The 21,380-nt window shown below is 53.3% G+C and overlaps 2 protein-coding genes across 3 annotated transcripts; one reads left to right on the top strand and one right to left on the bottom strand.

Annotated features, from left to right (window-relative positions):
* The first annotated feature begins 4,507 nt into the window (after nucleotides 1-4,507).
* Aebp1 (AE binding protein 1) lies at nucleotides 4,508-14,596 on the top strand. 2 transcript variants are annotated; one of them, XM_034508285.2, is made up of 21 exons: nucleotides 4,508-4,961; nucleotides 6,495-6,833; nucleotides 7,390-7,461; nucleotides 7,579-7,650; nucleotides 7,758-7,865; nucleotides 7,939-8,007; nucleotides 8,987-9,058; nucleotides 9,436-9,516; nucleotides 9,598-9,654; nucleotides 10,210-10,319; nucleotides 10,392-10,531; nucleotides 10,866-10,950; nucleotides 11,040-11,184; nucleotides 11,284-11,369; nucleotides 11,621-11,744; nucleotides 11,939-12,135; nucleotides 12,228-12,407; nucleotides 12,612-12,963; nucleotides 13,045-13,184; nucleotides 13,283-13,382; nucleotides 13,757-14,596. In XM_034508285.2, the coding sequence occupies exons 1-21, from the start codon at nucleotides 4,715-4,717 to the stop codon at nucleotides 14,353-14,355; spliced, it is 3,375 nt and encodes a 1,124-aa protein (XP_034364176.1). In that variant the 5' UTR covers nucleotides 4,508-4,714; the 3' UTR covers nucleotides 14,356-14,596. The 2 variants fall into 2 exon arrangements, with proteins under 2 accessions (XP_034364176.1, XP_034364177.1); XM_034508286.2 differs by having other exon boundaries at nucleotides 4,575-4,961; nucleotides 9,601-9,654.
* Nucleotides 14,597-14,685: 89 nt separating this feature from the next.
* Pold2 (DNA polymerase delta 2, accessory subunit) lies at nucleotides 14,686-20,779 on the bottom strand. Its single transcript, XM_034508287.2, has 11 exons — nucleotides 20,705-20,779; nucleotides 19,225-19,499; nucleotides 17,543-17,664; nucleotides 17,261-17,384; nucleotides 16,802-16,916; nucleotides 16,512-16,710; nucleotides 16,189-16,269; nucleotides 15,890-16,047; nucleotides 15,543-15,670; nucleotides 15,175-15,276; nucleotides 14,686-14,929 (listed from the first exon to the last, which is right to left on the bottom strand). Exons 2-11 carry the CDS (start codon nucleotides 19,442-19,444, stop codon nucleotides 14,769-14,771), a joined length of 1,410 nt encoding a protein of 469 aa, XP_034364178.1. The 5' UTR covers nucleotides 19,445-19,499; nucleotides 20,705-20,779; the 3' UTR covers nucleotides 14,686-14,768.
* Nucleotides 20,780-21,380: the final 601 nt, after the last annotated feature.

Here is a 21,380-nt window from a genome sequence, read left to right as displayed (position 1 = left end):
ATCCTCACAACACAAATAAGCTAAAAGCGAAAACAACACGAGCAAGAGGCCAACTACTGCAGCGGCGGCAATGGGTGAATATTCGCTTGCAACGAAGGCTTCCACCCCAAGCATACCTTCCAGAGACGTACCTCGATCCTGTAGTCTTTTAACCCGCCCCAAAACTTGGAGGGTCTTCCGCGGCGCCTTGAAATTCCCGGGTTTTCGGCACCAGATGTTCCGCGCGCCTCTCGTGTCCCCTTCGCCCGCGAAAAAGGACACGGAGGCAGTGATCGGGTATTACTACAAACAAGGCTTTACTTGTAACAGCAGAAGCAGAAAGACGAAAAGACAGGAAGAGGCACAACTTAAATACACCCTAGAGTGACGTGTTCACTTCTGATTGGCTGTTCACTCATCACCCCATATTACGCCCAGGGATGGGCAGTGACTTTGGCGCGCTTTCTGCCTTTTGCACCTGCGCAGTCAGTTGTTTACTAGTGGGAGGACAGGATGCCCATGCCATCTTTTAATGGCGAATGCTGACACGTTCACTGCGGCTCCCAACATAAGATAAGAGCCTTTCTTCCACAAGACCCTTGCAGGTTTTTGGTCTTCAGAAGTGAAGAACAAGAGGGGACACCGGAAAAAGAAGATTGAAGTTGAAATGTGAATCTAGAGTTATATAGATTTGTTCCTTTTGCAATTTCTCTTTATTATATATGTGATTTTATGTGTATGTAGACAGCTATGTGCCACAAAATGTGTAAAAGTCAGAGGACAACTTTGAAAGTGTGTTTCAAAGAAAGGAAATGTTTTGAAACCCCTACTCAATAGAATAGAGCCCAAGAACCCCTGCTAACAGATACTTAGTGCCTAAAATTGATAAATGGTAGACTTACAGCTCCGGGCTAACACCATGTGTTTCCACTGCTATCTTTGATGAGAACAAAGATTATTGTGTACTTGTCCAGCTAGTTCCCGCAGGTACTCTTGAACTGAGTTTGAGATACACCCTAGACTGCAGAGAGCCTATTTTCCTTGACTATAGCTGTTTCATTGAGACTAGGAGTGGCCATAGATATAGAGACAGGTGTGGCTACATTGATACAGACACCTTATTATTTTCATCAGCTGAGAGCTGCCACTGATGTAGATTTGAGAGCCCTAGAACAGTCGGTAACAAAGTTAAGTTGTTACTAGACTTGCTGTTTCTTAAAGGAGAAAGTCTGTGTGCTGCTCTAAGAAAAAATGTTACTTCTATGTAGACCATTCAGGAGTGACTAGAGAGTAAATTCAGAGAAAGGTTAGACCAGAGACAAGATAGAGAGGCACAGCAACGTTGATTCGAGAGTTGGTTCAATCCTCCCTTGCTGGACTCCTTGTGATTTTACTTTTGCTTTTAACCATAGTCCCCTGCATTTTAAATAGATTAATAGCTTTTGTTAGAGAAAGGATAAATGCTGTTCAGCTTTTTGTGTTGCGCCACCAATATAGATCTTTAGGTTAAGAAAATGATAATTATGATGACACTGGGGTTTAAACTTTTCTAAAGATCCTAATCGGAAGAAGTGGGATGAGAATAGACTTATTAATAATTGAGTTTTTATGATTTAAAACAACCAAATCAGAAGAAGTGGGGATGTAGAGTGAAAAATTATAAAGGCCATTTTATGAAATATGTGTAGATTTTTCGCCTTACAGAGCTCAGAACTGAAAATAAGATTTCAGGCCTTCACATTCCAGGTGAAGGACACTTGCTGGATTACATTCCTCAAGCCTCTCCCACCTATGGGTGGGAGAGGCCCAAGGCAGGAAGACACATTCCTGACCACAGATAAAAGATGCAGCCACCTAGGTGGGGCTATAGCAGGAAGAAGCAAAGATAGTTAATCTGAAATAGTTGGTAAATGGCAGGATAGGACACAATGGCATGGTACAAACCACATTTTTGAGAAGAATGAGTGTGCAGAGTGATTTTCACATGACTCTAGATCATTTGGGCCAGATTCTCTGAAATGTTCCACTGTTCTTGGTTACCCTTCCCTTGGTCTTCCCAGTGCTATGTTCAAAATTTGTAAAACAACCAATCATGTGTAAGCGCGTGAAAATGCAACCATTCATGTGTAAGTGCATGAAAATGCCTTCTTTTCCCCACCCCATGCTATAAAAGACCCTTTAACCCACCACTCTGGGCCAAAACCTTGCTCTTGGAGCTAAAGAGCTTGTAGTTTTGACCACCGGCTATTTTCCCTAATAAAGCTTCTGCTGATTGCATCCAGGTATGGTTTCTTGTGATCTTTGGGTGGTCGCGATTTCCGGAGACTTGAGGAAGGGTCTCCCGAGTATGGGGGTCTTCACTACCTCTGCAGCATTGAAAAAACTTAGACACCTTCCTTCTCTCAGGCCAGCCTAGTGCTGTTGTGTGATCTCTTGGGAAGACCTTCACATCCACATGGAAAACTGGGGTTGGGAGGGAGAGGAGTTATGGAACGGTCAAACAGGTTCTCAGGAGAACACGCTGGACACGGACAGGGAGTACTCTTGAACCCTCTGAGTGTCCCTGGTCACAGAAGACACCAGCCTCCCATTTCCTCAGCTGGCCTTGGCAGTGCCCTTAAACATTTGACTTAAATGTTATACTCTTCAGCAGAGTGGAGGGCCCTCCTCACAGGCTCTGGCTTCTGGTTACCTTCTTGCTCTAGAGCTGTGGGCCCCGGTCAAAAGGACTTCCTGAGGATGGTCTCCCTCAGGGAGGAACACCCGGCTAGCATTCTGTTCCCACCCACCTTTCTGGACTTTCAGTGTGGAGGCCTCAATCCCTCAGGCCTCCTGAGCCCAGCTCCTCATGGGTTCCTCTGCTCACATTCCTGTCAGTGACTCACGGAGGCTCAGGAAAAGGCTCTCTAGACCCTAGGGGTTTTGTTTTCCATTTTTGAAATGGCTTCTGTTTTCCCTGGCAGAGAATATCCAGCCCAATTCAGTCCAAGTATGACCCATGCCTGGGGAAGTGACATCCATGTCCCCTCATGCACCCCAGCATGACACACTGGATCTGACTGGGGTCACGGAAGCCACTTCCCAGAACTGATTTTGAGCCTAATGATTCAGAGGATGACAGTGGGCGAGACTTGCTTCACTCTTGCTCTACAACCAGGCTGAAGTCTCTTATGGGAGGCCTAATTGTGAGAGGACTGCCCTGGGGTGGGGGAGGGGAGCAAAGCAGATGAGGACCAACAGCCTGTGGGATGCAAGGGCTGACTATGTGTGCTACCCACAGTTACAACGTGGTACATTTAATATGCATACAGTTAAGTTGTGGACAGGGAGGTCCCCTGCTGAGGCAGCTGACTAGGAGAGCGGGAGATCGGATAGACCCCTAGGGACCTGTTCTTGGCATAGTATCCCTGCTTCCTCAAGGAGAGCCAGAAAGGAGACTGCCGGGAGGGGGCTCACACACTCCTAGAGAGCAGTGGGGTACAGAACCCAGCCCCTGAAAATCTCCTTGTTTTTCTACCTGCTCATGCTGCTGAGAGATTGAGGGGGTTGAGGCCGTGTTGGTGTTTCTTGACCTGCTTTTTCTTTTTTCTCTTCCAGCTGAGATGTAAACTCTGCCCTGTCAATTGTCCTAGGGTCCCTACTCTGCGCTATCTATCGGGAGTACCTCCCCACCTTGGTTGAAAGCTGCCTGCCACTGACCTGGACCCATGGCTACGAGCCCGAACCCACGTTCACATCCTCAATCTTTAGTGGTAAATGCTCCGGCATTCCTGGGTTTAGCTGTGATGGCCATTAGAACCAGCAAACATTTATCTTCTAGAAGCCAGTGGCAGACACCTTGGCACTTGGGCTGATGTATCCTGGGATGCTCTGGTACCCGCTGGGCTGTGTGGTAGCTGAAACTATTGTAAACAATTTGTTGTTGTTTTAACCGATTCTGGTTAGAGGAAGGAGAGAAATAGCTATTACTTCACATTGGGACCTGAGACCTGAGCTCTGAAGTGGGACTCATCTCTCTAGGACAGCAGCTTGGCTGAGAACAGCTTTTTACCGCCCCCCCCCCCCCCCGGAAAAAATGGACTCCAAAGACCTGGGATGTTGGTGATCACTGGACAAAGGTGGCACCTGCGCCAGCACACAGCAGGTGACACTTTGAAGAACTAACCTCCAGAGAGTGGGAAGGAGGTGATCTCCAGTACCCTCAGGGTCTTACTCCCTTCCTCACCTAGGGGCTCGGAGCAGAGGGCACAAGCAGGTAGATCATAGGTCTCTTTAGACTCCGCACACTTCCTTCCCCATAATTCTGCATTCTTTTCTCCCAGGCCTTCTTTCCCCCTAGGCGCCCTGCACCCAAACCCTCTAAACTGGGCGCTGACGCTGCTATTAGTCGGGGCTCCGTGCTGCTCCGCCTCCCTCCCCCGCAGCCCCTGGTCCAAGGCCGGCTCCTCCTCCTCCCCCTCCGGAAACCCGAAGCCCCCGCCCCGGCCAGGCCGTCGCAAGCGCTCTGGAGGGCGGTCCGCGTGAGAGCTAGCCACGCGGGGTAGGAGCGCCAGAACCTCTCCCCGGAGCCCCTTGTCCTCCTTGAATCTCCCTCTCCCACCCCTTTCTGGATACCGTCGACGTCCACGTTGCTCTCCCGGGTTCCTCTCGCCCTATCTCATCCCCACGCGGGGCGCCGCCCCTGCCACTCAAGTCCCTGCTCAAGCCCACCCGGCTCTCCCGCGTGCCCAGAGCCATGGCTGCAGTGCGCACCGCATCCCTGCTCTGCGGCCTCCTGGCACTGCTGGCGCTGTGCCCCGAGGGGAGCCCACAGACGGTGCTGACGGACGACGAGATCGAGGAGTTCCTCGAAGGTTTCCTTTCGGAGCTAGAGACCCAGTCCCCGCCTCGGGAAGACGACGTGGAAGCCCAGCCGCTTCCCGAACCCACCCAGCGTGCCCGCAAATCCAAGGCAGGGGGCAAGCCACGGGCAGATGTAGAAGGTGAGAACCTGGTGACATGGGTGGCCATGGCCTCAAGTGAGCGTACAGGGCCTGTGGAGGGTCTAGCCTTCCCATGCTGCCCAGTGAGGAATGTCCAGGGCAACACAAGGCAGCAGTTCTATCCTGGAGTTTGGAGACCTGGAGGTGTATGTACGGCATAGGGCGCTGAGGTTCTGAAAATACAGTCGCCCACGTTGCCCATCCCCAGGTCTCAAGAGAATGTAGGTTTGGGCAGGAGGGGGAATTAGTCTGTTACTGGCAAGCTTCAAGCCTACGCATCTGCCTGCCTCTTCTCCCACAGGAACACACCCGCAGGGGAGGGGGCTGAGGAAGACTTCCAGGTGAAAGTGGGTGCTCTGAGATGTTCACAACTAAGCGAGGTGATAACATCCTGGAGGCATGTAACCCCGAGCCTCTTATGTAATCAGTTGTCAGTAAATCTTAGCTGTTTTTCATGGCCCTCTGGAGAGTGGCAAAGGATCTTGTGATTTCTCTCCCAGGAGACTGTAAGGCACCGTTCATCATTCCTGAGGTCGCCACTCCCCCTGCGGCCCCCACTGCTGTAGATCTGTCCTGCTCTCCCCCACCCCTCACCTCCCTGCACGCATTGCCTCCAGCAACCAAGACATTCTGGACATTGCCAAGTGACCCTGCTTCTGCTGCACGTTTTGCAATGTTCCCTGTGTTTCAGCCAACTGCCTGTGTGTCTCCCATCCGCCATTAAATTCTCCACAGCATTTGCAGCTCCTAGGGTTCTAGGGGGTGACCCCTGCTACTAGATTTCTCTGAGACGAGCTAGCACCAAGAACTACCTACCTGCCTGTCCCCCTGTCCTTTATATGGGCCTCCTGTTGGTTCTGGGTTTCAACCAGAACCTTTTGAGACTTCAAGACCTACTGAATGCCTGCCTGCCTGCCTGCCTGCCTGCCTGCCTGCCTGCCTGCCTGCCTGCCTGCCTGCCTGCCTTCTTCCCTTGGGGCAGTGCTAGGTAACCAAACCCAGGGCCTTACACATACCAGACTGCTCTAGGACAGAATTACACCCCCAGCCTGCCTTGAGTGTCTCTTTGAAACTTTTCTTCTCCATGAAAGGAGGCTCTTGGAAGGCCAAGCCATGTTCTTTCATTGGCCTGGCCATTTGCTTGGGTAGCCTTGCTCTTTCAGGCTCTTCCCTGTACCTTCCAGGCCTGGTACAGAACCATGCTCCAGGACTAGGCAGACACATGAAAAAGGGATTATGAGGGGCCCCCATGGAGGTTTGGGCAGACGGAGATGTCTCCCTGTATATCGTGCCTGAACTCAGTACTTCAGAGCAGCCAAGAGTTGCTGCTGACCACTCCGGATACGCAGACAGGAGGCCTGGACATGGGTCTCATTCTACCACTTGAGTAAGTGGCTAACCTTAGTTTCCTGATCTATACCAGACCAGGGACCGACAGGTACTGTCACACCCAGGCTCTGGGCATCCAGGGGGACCATATGGACACACAGATTGGGCTCTGATTGTCTGTTCCTTCATCTTTGTTCTTGACAGTCCCTCCACAAAAGAACAAAGACAAAGAGAAGAAAGGGAAGAAGGACAAAGGCCCCAAGGCCACAAAACACCCTGAGGGCTCCACCAGGCCCACCAAGAAGCCCAAAGAGAAGCCACCTAAGGCCACCAAGAAGCCCAAAGAGAAGCCACCTAAGGCCACTAAGAGGCCCAAAGAGAAGCCACCTAAGGCCACCAAGAAGCCCAAAGAGAAGCCACCCAAGGCCACTAAGAGGCCCTCAGCAGGAAAGAAGTTCTCAACTGTGGCCCCCTTAGAAACGCTGGAGCAGTCACTCCCCTCACTCTCCAACCCCAGCCCCCAGGAACCACCACAGGAGAAAGGTTTGTAGCAGGATCCCTGGGGCTCTGACCTCTTTGAGGACAGAGAAATGAGGAGAGATTCCTGGGACTCTTAAGACAAGAGAACTTTGAAGACTTGTCATTAACTTGGTGGTTTTCTCAGTGAGTTCTGTTCATGTTGCTCTTGGGCAGGGAGAGAGCTTGGGAGATTATAGGTGAGCGCTGTGTCTCCTGGTCCCTTCTGCTTTTCCTTTGGTGCCATCAGCTTTATGATAAGCACTCCCACAAACAGCAGCGTACCTCTCTAGCTTCAGGGTTCACTAGAACTATACTACCTCCCACAGACTTTGGGACACTAGCTACTCACTGTCATCGTGGTTGGGAATCAAGTAGCTATCCCCACAGTCGGGGTACCACAGGGGCTTCAGAGGTGGAGGTTGGGTGGAACTGAGCTTCCTATGCTTCCTTGGAGTGAGCTGTGGACTTTGGAGGGTACCTATAGCATCCACAAAGGCTCTGAGGCATTGTGGTCTTAAGCTCTCTAGGTGATCCGGGTAGGCACCTCTGTTCATCCACTCTTCGGACTTCTGTGTTGTAGAAAGAACCTTCCCAAATACCTGGCAGGGTCAAGGAGAGGAGACCCAGGTGGAGGCCAGGCAGCACCGGCCGGGTGAGTCGCTGTCATCCTGATCTCAGGGTGACTGGGCATTCAGCTCTACTATACTGAGAGGCTTCCTGGACTGAACCTTGGTAGGTTGTCACTAGGCCACTGTTATCTTTCCCTCAGAGCCAGAGGAGGAGACTGAGATGCCCACACTGGACTACAATGACCAGATAGAGCGGGAAGATTATGAGGACTGTAAGTAGGGGCTCCAACCTGAGCATGGACTAGACTCTGGCCTGGGCACTGAGGGTTCGACCTGAAGCCCACCCAGCATGGCTGCTCAGAATCTGCCTCCCCCTTAGTTGAGTACATCCGTCGCCAGAAGCAGCCCAGACCAACACCCACAAGGAAGAGGCTCTGGCCAGAGCGCCCTGAGGAGACTGAAGAGCCAGAGGAAAAGAAGGAAGTCGGTAAGATGGGAGGCAGTAGAGGGGGGTTGTGGTCAGGAGAGAGGCCGTGGCTCACTTCCACCCTACTCCACAGATCCACCTCTGAAGCCCCTGGTGCCCCCTGACTATGGGGATAGCTACTTGATCCCCAACTACGATGACTGTGAGTATGTAGCACCTCTAAATCCTTAGATGCAGGCAGATGGACATCTGGGGTGGAGACTGTAGTCAGGACACTGGGCCTTCCCTGCCTATATTCCTGGCTCCTGACTTTGACACTAGGGGTGTCTCTAGATCTCTCAGCCCTGTTTCCCTATGTGGGCCCAGCCCTCCATACCCTGGGCTCTAGCAGGCTTCCTGCCAGCTCATTGCATCTGCCTTTTCCAATGGGGTTGGCTCACAACTGGGCCTGCTTTCCCAGAGGCCTACCAGTACCAGGGACCCCAAAGGTCATGCAGGCCACAAAAACCCCAGGGGAGACACCCTACTGGACCTGAAGACTGGCTAATCTAACCAGACAGAGAAGAAACAGAAACCAAGGGGAAAACATCTTAAAAGGTCCCATCCAACGATGATAAACTTAGAAGTCAGCATCTAAACCTATAATAACCACAAAACCCAGATGGCTAAAGCCAGCCTAAAACACAATCAACAATAGCCAGGCAATGTGGCTCTAGCAGAGCCCAGTTACCTACTGCAGCAAGCCTGGGATAGCCTAACACAGCTGAAGCACAAGAAAATGACCTTAAATCCAAGGGGCTTGGCTGTTGAGCTCGGCACACTCCTTTCTCAGACCTCAGTGGATCCTTGGGATCTCCTTGGGATCTCTTCCTTTCCGGGCTCTAGACTTGTACAGGTCTTTACTATTTCCCTGCCATTACTATTAATGCCTCAGATCTAAGGCCTCAGCCCAGATTGCAAAGCCTGACCCCTCCTGGCCACAAATGGTATAGCTGCCACCCAGGCACTTGGATGCCCATCTTTGATTCTTCCTCCACACAGGCAGAGCTTGTACTAGGCTCATGACCTCAGTCTTGGCCTGTCCCCTACCTCCTCGTCTCTCTCTATTGTCAATGCTTGCCTTATGGCTTCCTGTGAGGTCAGGAGCCCGGGCCAGCTAAGCCAGGCTTTCTCTCCTACAGTGGACTATTACTTCCCCCATCCTCAGAAGCCTGATGTTGGACAAGAGGTGGATGAAGAAAAAGAGGAGATGAGTGAGTCAGAACAGGCAGATAGCATAGCAGGCTACCTCCTGAGGCCAGATGCGTCTACCAGATGTGCCCCCAGCTCAACTTGAATCCCCATGTCCCCTACTCAGCCTGATCCTTATCTGCATGCTGCAGGTTCAGCCAGACCCCTCCCCACATGCTCTCAGGTCAGCCTGACCCTCATGTATCTCCAGCTTAGCCTGACCCCTCCTGCTTGCTTTTAGGTCAGCCTGACCCTTATATACCCCTAGCTCAACCTGAAACTTCCATATGCCCCAGCTTAACCTGACATCCCTCCCCATGTATATCCAGTTCAGCCTGGCTTCCCCTACTCCAGGCCCTAGGCCAACCTGACTGACCTCTATTTTTCTTACATGCCCCAGAGAAGCCTAAAAAGGAGGGCAGTAGCCCCAAGGAGGACACAGAGGACAAGTGGGCTGTGGACAGAAACAAGGACCACAAAGGTGCATGGCTGGTCCCGTGGGGCAGCATTTGGTTTTTTGATGCTGTAGGCCCTTGGTTTTAGCTCCTCCCTTTGTTGTTAGCAGGGCCCGGGAAGGGCGAGGAGCTGGAGGAGGAGTGGGCTCCCGTGGAGAAAATCAGTGAGTAGAACTACATGGAGGGTGAGGACCCACTCAGGACTGTGCATGGGACCAGATTTCCAGATGCAGCTTTGACCCCATCCCCCCAGAGGTCCATCCTATCATAGACTCTTGTAGCATACAGTGGAGAGCCCCATGAGCTGAAGACAGCCTTACTTAGATTCATGCACGCTCTGGCCTGAGGTTGACCTTGCCAGAGTTGGGGATTTGGGGAGACAGAGCTTCTTGGTATCCAGCAGCTGGGTGCTAGTAGGATGGGGGCAGGGCCTTGGGAAGGGAAGGAAGTCTCCAGCTGCCTTTATAGTTTCCATTTTGGAGCCAGTGTGCAAAGGGTCTCATCTGGGTGAAGTCCCTGGGGACCTGGGATTTATCGTAAGTCTTGAGCTCATTCTTTAGATGGTAACTAATGCAGGGGAAGCAGGCTTGGGGCAGGTTGGCTCCTGGCCTGCTCTGAGTTGACTGCCACCCACACGTAAGGGGTACCGGCTTGTTGACTCTGGATTAGTGGAGGGACGCTGAGTCCGTGAGCCGCTAGCCCAAGGTGTGCATCTGCAGAATGCCCGCCTATTGGGATGGAGTCACATCGCATCGAGGATAACCAGATCCGTGCCTCTTCCATGCTGCGCCATGGCCTCGGAGCCCAGCGGGGCCGGCTCAACATGCAGGTGGGTGAGTGGACTGTCCATCTGGCAGTGGGCCAGGGCTCGTCTGACCATGCTCAGCCTTCCCTCTAACAGGCTGGTGCCAATGAAGATGACTACTATGACGGTGCGTGGTGTGCCGAGGACGAGTCACAGACCCAGTGGATTGAGGTGGACACCCGAAGGACGACTCGCTTCACAGGCGTCATCACTCAGGGCCGGGACTCCAGCATCCAGTATGTGGATGAGTTTCTGGGCAGTGGGCAGGGATCCGGCACAGCTCTGAGTCCCATGTGGGGCATTCAGGACAGCCCTTGGCCTGAACTGGGTAGACCAGAAAAATCATTGAGGGCCTAACCAAGTGTCCGTCCCTCAGTCATGGGTCGTCAGTCCACATGTACAGATGAGCAGACAGGCTTTGCAGCAGCAACCACCCATGGCCAAACAGTCACAGAATCTGGCTCCAGAGATCCAGGTCATGCTCCATAGTCCTGTTAGCCCAGAAGTTGGTCTCGGGGTGTTAGAGCCTTGGGTGAGAGCAGCTTTGTCTTGATTGTGTCTGCTCCACAGTGACGACTTTGTGACCACCTTCTTCGTGGGCTTCAGCAATGACAGCCAGACCTGGGTGATGTACACCAATGGCTATGAGGAAATGGTGGGTACCAGAGAGCTGCTCTGCTCACATTTGGATCAGGGAGGCCCCGTGGGAGAGGCAGGGTGGGACAGAGGCCTGCTTCTCTCTAGACCTTCCATGGGAATGTGGACAAGGACACACCTGTGCTGAGCGAACTCCCTGAGCCGGTTGTGGCCAGGTTCATCCGCATCTATCCGCTCACCTGGAACGGTAGCCTGTGCATGCGCCTGGAGGTGCTAGGCTGCCCCGTGACCCGTAAGTGAAGAGGGAGCTGCTTGTGATTTTGGGGTAGCTGCATGTGATTTGGGTGTGGACCAAAGAGCAACTGATCCCTGTATGCCTGCCCTTCTGCAGCAATCTACAGCTACTACGCACAGAATGAGGTGGTGACCACAGACAGCCTGGACTTCCGGCACCACAACTACAAGGATATGCGCCAGGTTAGGCACCTGAGTCACAGGCTGGGATGGGCCCTGCTAGGGTACAGGAGAGCTTATACTTACTTAGCCCTGTCCTTACTATTCCAAACACATAGTCTCCCCTTGCGGAATCTTGGTCACCCTTTGCTTTAGGGAGGAAACTAGTACCTGGGGGCATCTGAGAGGGGCTGGAGTTACCTGCCTCTTCCCATAGAACCCATCAGGGGAGCAAGAGCATCCTGGTCAGTGACGTCATATCTCCTCCCTGCCAGTTGATGAAGGTTGTGAATGAAGAGTGTCCTACAATTACCCGCACATACAGCCTGGGCAAGAGTTCACGGGGGCTCAAGATCTACGCAATGGAAATCTCAGACAACCCTGGGGAGCATGAGCTGGGTGAGAGCCAGAGCACCAGGGTCCTGCCCTGTTGTGCTCCTGCTGGGCCTATATGGTGGGTATGCCTGACCTGGAGACCCCAGAGGGTCCAGGCTCGCCTTGCTGAACACCATACACCCCAGTTGCCTGCAGACCTTTTGGGTACATCTGGGACTTGCCAGGCTAAATGCTTGCTGTGGCTCCTGTCCGTGCAGGGGAGCCTGAGTTCCGCTATACAGCTGGGATCCACGGCAACGAGGTGCTAGGCCGAGAGCTCCTGTTACTGCTCATGCAGTACCTGTGCCATGAGTACCGTGATGGCAACCCCAGGGTGCGCAACCTGGTGCAGGACACACGCATCCACCTGGTGCCCTCGCTGAACCCTGATGGCTATGAGGTGGCGGCGCAGATGGTACGTGGTGGGGCAGGTGAGGGGTGGGTAAAGCTCGGAGGCAGGGGCTCCTCGACTTCCCATCCCATAGTGACCTATGGTTTTCCTTGCAGGGCTCGGAGTTTGGGAACTGGGCGCTGGGCCTGTGGACTGAGGAGGGCTTTGACATCTTTGAGGACTTCCCAGATCTCAACTCTGTGCTCTGGGCAGCTGAGGAGAAGAAATGGGTCCCCTACAGGGTCCCGAACAATAACTTGCCAATTCCTGAACGTTACCTGTCCCCAGATGCCACGGTGAGAGGCGCATCCTGGCTTGCTGAGCGGTGGCAGGTGGGGTGGGGGGTGGGAGATGGGAAGGGGGAAAGGGGGCTGCTGACAGGAAGCTGAGGTGCTGGCAGAGACCCTGGAGGGCAAGAGGAAGACTCAAAAGGGCCACGGATAGGATGTGAGAGTAGTATGCTCACAAATGGAATAGCTTCTTATACTATCCACCCCTAGGTATCCACAGAAGTCCGGGCCATCATTTCCTGGATGGAGAAGAACCCCTTTGTGCTGGGTGCAAATCTGAATGGTGGTGAGCGGCTTGTTTCTTACCCCTATGATATGGCCCGGACACCTAGCCAGGAGCAGCTGCTGGCCGCGGCACTGGCAGCTGCCCGTGGAGAAGATGACGACGAGGCATCTGAGGCCCAGGAGACTCCAGATCATGCCATTTTCCGCTGGCTGGCCATCTCGTATGCCTCAGCCCATCTCACCATGACGGAGCCCTACCGGGGAGGGTGCCAGGCCCAGGACTACACCAGCGGCATGGGCATTGTCAATGGGGCCAAGTGGAACCCTCGCTCTGGGAGTAAGTCAGCTTGGGAGGAGCTTGGGAAAGGCACGTGAAGGGACAGGGAGAGGATGACCACAGATCTGTTTGTCTGTCCAGCTTTCAATGACTTCAGCTACCTGCACACTAACTGCCTGGAGCTCTCCATATACCTGGGCTGTGACAAGTTCCCCCATGAAAGTGAGCTGCCCCGAGAGTGGGAGAACAACAAAGAGGCATTGCTTACCTTCATGGAGCAGGTGGGATAATCTGGGCTGCACAGGAGGTGGGGTGAAGCTTGGGAGGGGCATGGACATTAAATCTTTATGTGGGCTTCTACCGCATCTCCCTTCCGAAGGTGCACCGTGGCATTAAGGGTGTGGTGACAGATGAGCAAGGCATTCCCATCGCCAATGCTACCATCTCCGTGAGTGGCATCAACCATGGTGTAAAGACAGGTACTTTGCATGCGCTTTTTTTTTTTAAGGTGTACCTCTGGCTGGCTCAGAACTTGTATAGCCCAGGCTAGCCTTAAATTCATAGCCCTTGGGGAGATTAGAGCTTGTGTCATGACACATGGTTCTTGAGTGTACAGCTTTCCTTGCCTTCCCAGGTGGGGCTCACTTTGTCCTCTCAAAGTAGTAGCCAAATAGCAAGGCAAGCCTGGTTTTTGTAGCAAGTCTCTGGCCTTGTGGGCTCTGCCTAAGACGTTGGGCATGCCCAGGACTGGGGAGGGCAGGGCTCAGGACTGAGCCTGAGGACTGGGCCTAGGGAATCGGAGAGGGCAGGGCCGGGAGACCCTGGGACACTCAGGCCCACCTTCCCTATATAGCAAGTGGAGGTGACTACTGGCGCATCCTGAACCCGGGTGAATACCGCGTGACAGCTCATGCAGAGGGCTACACCTCAAGTGCCAAGATCTGCAACGTGGACTACGATATCGGGGCCACCCAGTGCAACTTCATCCTGGCTCGCTCCAACTGGAAGCGCATTAGGGAGATCTTGGCTATGAACGGGAACCGTCCCATTCTCCGAGTTGACCCCTCACGACCCATGACCCCCCAGCAGCGCCGCATGCAGCAGCGCCGTCTTCAGTACCGGCTCCGCATGAGGGAACAGATGCGGCTTCGTCGCCTCAATTCTACCACAGCCCCAGCTACAAGCCCCACTCCTGCCCTCTCGCCTCCCCCTTCCCCTACACCAACCATTACCTCGAGGCCCTGGGAAATTCCACCCACTACCACTGCAGGCTGGGAGGAATCAGAGACTGAGACCTATACAGAAGTAGTGACAGAGTTTGAGACAGAGTATGGGACTGACCTGGAGGTGGAGGAGGTAGAGGAGGAGGAGGAAGAGGAAGAGATGGACACAGGTCTCACATTTCCATTCACAACAGTGGAAACCTACACAGTGAACTTTGGGGACTTTTGAGACTGGGATCCCAAAGCCCTGGCCCAATTCCAACTAAAGCAGCATTTCCCAAGCCTGTGCTGGCACACACAGCCATCAGATGCCCCTGCTGGGCCCTGCTCCCCCAGTGTGGGACATCAAAGCCACTGGGACTCCAAAACCAGAGTCTGTGCAGAAGCCCCAGTTCTACCTGCCAGCCTTTGGGGGAGGGGCAGGCAAGGAAGCCAACATCACACCAATAAAACAAGCTCATGACACCGCCTTCTGTTCATGACCCTGTTCTGACTGACTGGACAAGAGGCTGGCTTGCTGGGTGCTGTCCCTATCTGTTTCATCCCACATGGTCAAGTGTTCAAGGTTCAGACCTGTAGAAAATTCATGTTTTATTTACAGGGCTTGCATTGCAAGGGTGATGTCCTGCCCTAGCCGCCTCATTAGGGACCCAGCCCCAGGTCTTCCAGGTCATCTTGTTCTGCCCCAAAGCCTGCAAAGCTGATAGGCTGGCAGGCCAGGCTGCGAAGGTTCACCAGGCAGGCTGTCTGTGTGGAACTAAAGTCAGGGACAGCCACCAACAGCACCACCTGGTCCTCAGGACCTGCAAAACAATCATATGGGGGTCCACCTTAGGTTCTGGGTAGGACCTGCCCCCCAGGGAAGTCCTCAGAACAGCCGCAGTTGGATGTGCTCAGAGCCATCTGAGACCCTCTCCAGTCAGCTACACCATGTCACACACAATAGCACCACTGCAGACTGTCTAATCCTGTGGGGAACCTTTGCACCCAGGTGTGGAAAAAATGTTCTCACAACTCAGGCCTGGAGCCCCCAAAAGATTAAACTTACCTCGGACGATTTTGGAACCAAAGCTGGGGGTGTTGCCACAGAAGTAGACATGAGGGCATTCCGGAAAGATGAACGGGTCGGTTTTGTAGAAGGGGTAGCACCCTGGAGAAAAGCCTGTTGTTGAGCTGATCCACCAAGGGGTCCCTCCCTTCTCACTGAATGCCAACAGCACCCCAACTGTGACAAGTGTTCTGTGGTCCCATGGCCCAGTGGTAGTAGAGGCAGTATGCTAGTCTGTATGGTACAGGCTTTGGCCCTGGACAGAATGAACCTTCCAGAGTCGATGCCAAAGCAGCTTTTCTGAATACAAGGCTGTGCTGGGAACCCATCCCAGACCCTTGATCCCACAAGTGTAGCTGAGTAGATACCTAGGGTGTCTGGAGCCGTGGGGCTGATGTGACGGACCCGCAGGGTCCACTCTAGGATCTCTAAATGGTCTTCCATGCTGCTATACCGGAAGATATCACTCACGTTCTGTCCAGATGTCCCCAGGAACCTGTAAGGCAAAGGCTCTGCTGATTGTGGCCTGGGTGCCGGGGAGGCGGCCATCACTGCCACCCCACCCACATCACTGCCACCCCACCCACAAAGACTATCTCAGATCCCACCTGATAGCCTCATGGGGGTGCCCTAGCCAACCTTGCAATGCCAGAAGGGCCTTCTGCAGCCCTGCCCCCTCCCAGACTTCCTTTCCCAGGTCTCGTGCCACCTCTACCTTACTCCATCAATGGTGGCTTGGTATGGGTTGGTGACCAGCTGGAGCGTGGAGTAAGCAGTGGCCAGTGGGAACATGCAGGGGTGCAGGGGCTGCTGCGGGAGCGTGTAGTTGGTTGGGTCAAATTCTCCTGGCATCACATCCACAGGTACCGAGGCCTAGAGGGCACAAGGCAGGGAGAGCTCACAGGCCTCAAGAAGCCCCACCTCCTACTTCAGTCACCCTACCTTCCCTTCCCCATCAAACAGCAGCTTCACCCTCTGGACTCCCACCACCCCGCCAGCCCCCAGGCTGCTTACGCTCAGCTGCAGAAGGATCTCGTCCAGCATTTTGACTGCCTCCACACTGGCTGCCTGGGTTTTCTTGGTGAGGTATTTGGCCTGGGAGAAGAGGCCCAGGATATGGTTGGGTCCACAGTGAGGCTGACTAGGGGGAGGGACACCCAGAGCCCACCAGGGCCTTTGACTCTGAGAAAGGCAAAAGCCAGCAGCAGGTAGACAGGCCCTTGAACTCAGCCCTGGCCCCTACACCTTCAGGGAGTGGGGCCTTTTGAGGACAGCCCTGGAGCATCAGCCTGGCCAGTCATGTTACCAGGCCAGGGCTGAACAGCTGGGCTCCATACCTTGTTGATGGAATCTCTGCTCTGGGTGTTATGACTGAGGAGGTTGCCTGCAAGGATGACTCGAGAGACGTGGGCAGCACTGCACTGTTCTCCTTCGTCCCCAAGCTGTCCCGTCACCACGTCCACCAGCAGCTGGGTGCCCAGGAGGCTCTCACCGCCACCGCCGCCCAGGCCCAGTCCAGATACCAGTAGCACAAATCTGCAGAGGATGGTGAGGTCTTTCGGGCTGCTGGAGGAGGAGGCAAGTCCTCCTAACACAGGCCCTGGGGTACCCGAGTGGGGCTCCTCACCTGTCTGTGTCCAGTGGGGGTACAGGCTTCTGTGGAGCCAGGTCAGCAAAGCAGTGGTCCTCAACCTGAAACTTACCGTCGTCTTTCACAGAGCCAAACACAGCCAAGACCGTTCCTGGAGAAAGGTGAAGTCAGAGCCCCACCATAGCCTTTGAGACTCTCCTACTGCCTAGCCACCCCATGCAGCCATTCCAGGGAATCCTCTCTCAGGACTAATGCCTACTTCTCAAGCTCACTGCTTTCTGGTGAAGACAGGAAGACTGGCCTCCCAGATGATCACTGATGAACACGCAGCTTCCAGTCATGTGAACCCATACCTACTTCTAAAGACTCTGGTGCTCCAGCCTTTAACGCATAGGCCACCCCCTAAGATGCTCCTATGGGCTTCTCTAAGCATGTTGCTAAGCCTCCCAGAGTCACCCCCGTTCAGGCTCCCCACCACACGCCCTGGGCTCCCACCTGTGACCAGCTTTGACACATCAATGGTGCCTTTCAGTTTGATACGCTGCAACTCATCTTCTAAGACCAGCTCGTCATCCTGGTGGATGTATTTGCTCCGAGGTGGCTGGGGGATCAGGTTGTGCTGGGAGACAGATGGAAGGCAGTCTCAGAGCCCAGGTCACCATGGCTTCTGTGTTATGAAGTGGCACTACAATCCCTGCCTGCCTAGATTGGCTTTCTCATTCCCTGCAGTCTGAGGCCCAGCTCAATCCACTGGACAAGGTTGGTGGTAGGGCTCACCTCCTCGCTGATCTCCCGCAGAATGGAGGGTTGGAGGGGCATGGCTTTGAACAGCGTGCCCACCACACAGCACTGCTCCCCGGGCTGCAGCTCACACAGCTTCTTCACTTCAACTCGGCTGCCTGTACGTGAGAGCACAGAGTCAGCCTAGGAAACCCTACCCTGAAGACACCCACAGAGGATAAAGGGGGCTCTAGGCGGAGTGGGACCTTGACACCAAACATCCAAAGAGGCAGAGAAGATCAGAGGCAAGGCCATGTGAAGACAGGGAACAAACTCAGGAACTCCTGGAGCCACCAGAAGCCAGATGGTTCTTAACTTGTGGTTGTGGCCCTTTCACAAGGGTTACATATCAGACTCCTGCATATCAGATATTTATATTACAACTCATAACAGTACAATTATTACAGCTGTGAAGCAGTAATGAAAATAATTTTATGGTTAGGGGTCACCACAGCATGAAGAACTGTATGAAGGGCCGCAGAGTTAGGAAAGCTGGGAACCACTCTTCTACAAGGAATCAGACCTATTGACCTGATTTCAGACTTTACACCGGCAGAACCATAAGAGAATAAATGTGTGTTGTCCTAGGTCCCCTGTTTACAGCACCTCCTTCCCACAGACATGGGAAGTAGCTGCGAAGTATATTACCTACATGTCTGCAACATGTTCTGTGCTGACAACTACCATGTCCTTAAGACTCTGCAGTTTTCTGATTTTTCCAGACAGGGTCTTACGACAGAACTCTGGCTGCCCTGGAACTCACTCCATCAACCAGGCTGGCCTTGAACTTACAGGGACCCACCTGCTTCTGTCCCCCACCCCCAGTACTAAGATTAAAGGCCTAGCTAAGACTTTGGGTTCTAATGTGCCAGCCCCTGCTCTGCCGGATCCTTCACCTTCTGAAAACATGCCTCACAATTCCCACTGTGTGTCCCCTCCACTCCAGCCCACTCTACTCCCTGTGGAGTCAGCAGCCTTGTTCATTCAAAGTCCCCAGGAGGAAAACCAGAACATGTGTGAATGCTCCACACGCCCAGCAGGAAAGATGTGGAAAACCACACTGGGCAAGAAGAAGGAAAGCAAGTTCCAGAGAGTTCCAGGGACTCATCAGCACAGACCAATCCTAGGACAAACTGCTGAGGGGGCAGGGCGAAGTGGAGGCTGGGCCAGAACCACACTCATGCCCTGGAGGAGCCAGGAACATTGCTCAGAGCTCCACCCAGAGCTCTATCCACAGAAGGAAAGGGACTCACATCACACAGAAGCATCAGATGACAACATAAACAACAGATTCGAACTCCCACCTGTGGCTCTGCTATGTTGTAGGTGTGGTTCATCCCTCAAAGACCAGTGGTGCCCAGCCTGCTGCTATGAGGTGCTCTCTAGCTAGAGAGAGCACATCAGTGACCAATTCACATTGAAGATAATGAAGATAGGAAAACCATTTCCTCCACGGATGAAACAGTGGCCATCACTGTCAGAACTCAGCCCTTACCTCTGCCCAGCCTCTGAGCCAAACCCAACTTTAACCCCACAGGTTAATTTATTTAATCCTGGCTTTTAAGAAGCAGAGAGTTGAAAAGGCTAGGCTGTTTCCATGGTAACTGGCAAGTATTCCAGGTTAGGTGAGGTCCTAGTTTTAGGTGCTGGGCTGCTGGAAGCAGTGTACCCAAGCTTACCCCAGTGCTGCTGCGCCCGGTTCACCAGGAAGGGTCTCATCTGGATGAGGCGGGTGGCATAAATATGGGCATACTGTCGGTTAAAGCTGCGCTCTCCCAGTCGGAAGGGCTGTGAGGAGTTGGTGTAAGTTGCCACAGGCACCCGGGCAAAGGTGGCATTGCTGGCTGACGGCGGGGAGAGCAGAGTGTGGGCCCTCTGTGCTGCCTGCTCTGAAAACATGGCTGCACTCCTGGCTTGTTTGGTCCAAGCAGCTATGTCCAGGCCAAAGTTACCACTGCAGAGACACACAAAGGCATTCCTGCAATTCCTACTTATACCCAAAGCAGCAGCTCCCCTGGTGTCCCAACCACGCTGCCTACACTGCACCCAATGTACATACATGTGTCTGGAGATGTCACCCTATAACCTAATCAGATAAACCTGGAGCTCGCTCCAAACCTTGTTCACCACCTCCTCCTCTCCATATTTCTACCCAATTACCAGGGTCTCAAATTTAGCATACCCTCAAATGGAATTATCGATCTGCCTCTATCCAGCTCCCTGGTAACTGCACTACCTCTGGGAATGCTGCCAGGCATCACCAAAGAAGCCTGCCGAAATATAATTAGTAATAAAAATAAAGCATAAAGCTATCCCTGTTTTGCTCAAAACTCTCCAAAGGCTGCTTTACAGTAAATAAAACCCCAAGTTCTTACCACAACCTGTAAGATCAGCTCTGGGCCTGCTGGTCCCCTCCTACCTGTTTCTCCTTCCAAGTGTCCCCTTCCACAGCAGGGGCTCCAAGTGGAGGCCTCTCTACCCTTGCTGGGTCCTCTCCTTTCCCCAAGGCTTACTGGCTCTTCCCCTTCAAGTCTTTCCTTATCTAATTAACTGCATTTACTTCAGTTGTATGCATCATTTATCGTCTCAAGCATTTACTATGCCTCCGCCTCCAACTGCATCCTAAGCTCCGGGAGAGCAGAAGTTTGTTTTCTTCAAGAATGTATTGTACCACCGTCCCACTAAGATGTCCAACTAAGATGTTCTTGGGGGATGCATGGCGGATTTCAGTATATAGTATAAAGTATTTCAAACATATTTTTCATGCGTAGTTGAGATGACAACAGGCTGGATGTAGTAAAGGAAGTTTTGAACACAGCTTTCTTTTTCATTTTACTTTTTTGGTACAGATATTACAAAGTTCAAATTCCCCTAGCTGGCTCGGCTTTCTTTAATGCACAGCTCTGGCTTTGGGAGCAGATCCTACGAATTTGCCAAATGGGCGCATGTAAAACTCAACATAAGCCAAACACGCACGGTGGTGGCAGCGGCCCACACGGTGCTCCGAGCCGGACGCGACGTGCGACTCGCCCCGCAGCAGACGCGGCCAGCTTGGACCCACGTAGCAGTCTGAAGCACCTTCAAGACCCTGGCCCGCTGCCCAGGTAGCCCCCAGCCTGACCCAACACCCACATTGAACCCGCTCAGCAGCACACTCACCGCGCCGCGCCGCATCCCGCCAATCTCCGCGCGCCCGTCCCGCCCACCGGCGCATCCCGCCAATCGCCTCCCGCCCCGCCCCGCCCATCGCTGCACGCTTCATTCAGCCAATCCCCGCGCGCCCCGCCTCTAGAGGCGGAGGAAACGGGGAGCCACGCCTCCGGTTCCCCCTGACAACCCCTCACCTAGTTCTGGGTTTCCCGTGCGCATGCGGTGTTTGCTGCTGGACCTCATCGCGTGAGCTTGTTGGGTATCGTGGGCCGTGTGAGCCTCTGCCCCTTGCTCGTCCCACTCTCCCCTATCGTTGTTGGTCTGGTAACTCCTGTGTGGATGAAGCTTCCCTCCCACTCTGTCCTGCGCTGTGATTCTCACTCTGGCTTCTCAGATTCCTTTGGAAGCATGAGCAAATTTTCTCATCTAACAGGCAAGGAAACATGACCCAGCTAGTGAGCAAAAGCTGGGATTCACACTAAAACACCCTGACTGCAAGTGCAGCAGTCTTTACTGGAAACATTGTACCTTTTTTTTTTTTTTTTTAATGCCTAATTACTCAGTCTGAAACGTATTGTTTAAGGTAGTTTTCTTCTGGCTTGGTAAATTTTTATTTATTTTGATTTTGTTTTGTGTGTATGGGTGTTTTTCCTGTGTGCATGTCTGTGCCCTATGTGAGTGCAGC

This window comes from Arvicanthis niloticus, chromosome 7 (genome assembly GCF_011762505.2).
Source record: "Arvicanthis niloticus isolate mArvNil1 chromosome 7, mArvNil1.pat.X, whole genome shotgun sequence".
NCBI lineage: Eukaryota > Metazoa > Chordata > Mammalia > Rodentia > Muridae > Arvicanthis > Arvicanthis niloticus.
The sequence above is the reverse complement of the archived record's forward strand: the minus strand, read 5'-3'. Positions and strand labels throughout refer to the sequence as shown.

Bases quoted from the DNA above. Each gene is read 5' to 3' on its own strand.
- Aebp1 (XM_034508285.2), top strand. From the start codon at position 4,715: ATGGCTGCAGTGCGCACCGCATCCCTGCTCTGCGGCCTCCTGGCACTG. The intron at 7,462-7,578 runs GTGAGTCGCTGT...TCTTTCCCTCAG, and splicing joins GGCCAGGCAGCACCGGCCGG to AGCCAGAGGAGGAGACTGAG. The intron at 10,320-10,391 runs GTGGGTGAGTGG...TCCCTCTAACAG, and splicing joins GGGGCCGGCTCAACATGCAG to GCTGGTGCCAATGAAGATGA.
- Pold2 (XM_034508287.2), bottom strand. From the start codon at position 19,444: ATGTTTTCAGAGCAGGCAGCACAGAGGGCCCACACTCTGCTCTCCCCG. The intron at 17,665-19,224 runs GTAAGCTTGGGT...TCTCACGTACAG, and splicing joins CCGGGCGCAGCAGCACTGGG to GCAGCCGAGTTGAAGTGAAG. The intron at 16,270-16,511 runs GTATGGAGCCCA...CTCTTCTCCCAG, and splicing joins GCAGAGATTCCATCAACAAG to GCCAAATACCTCACCAAGAA.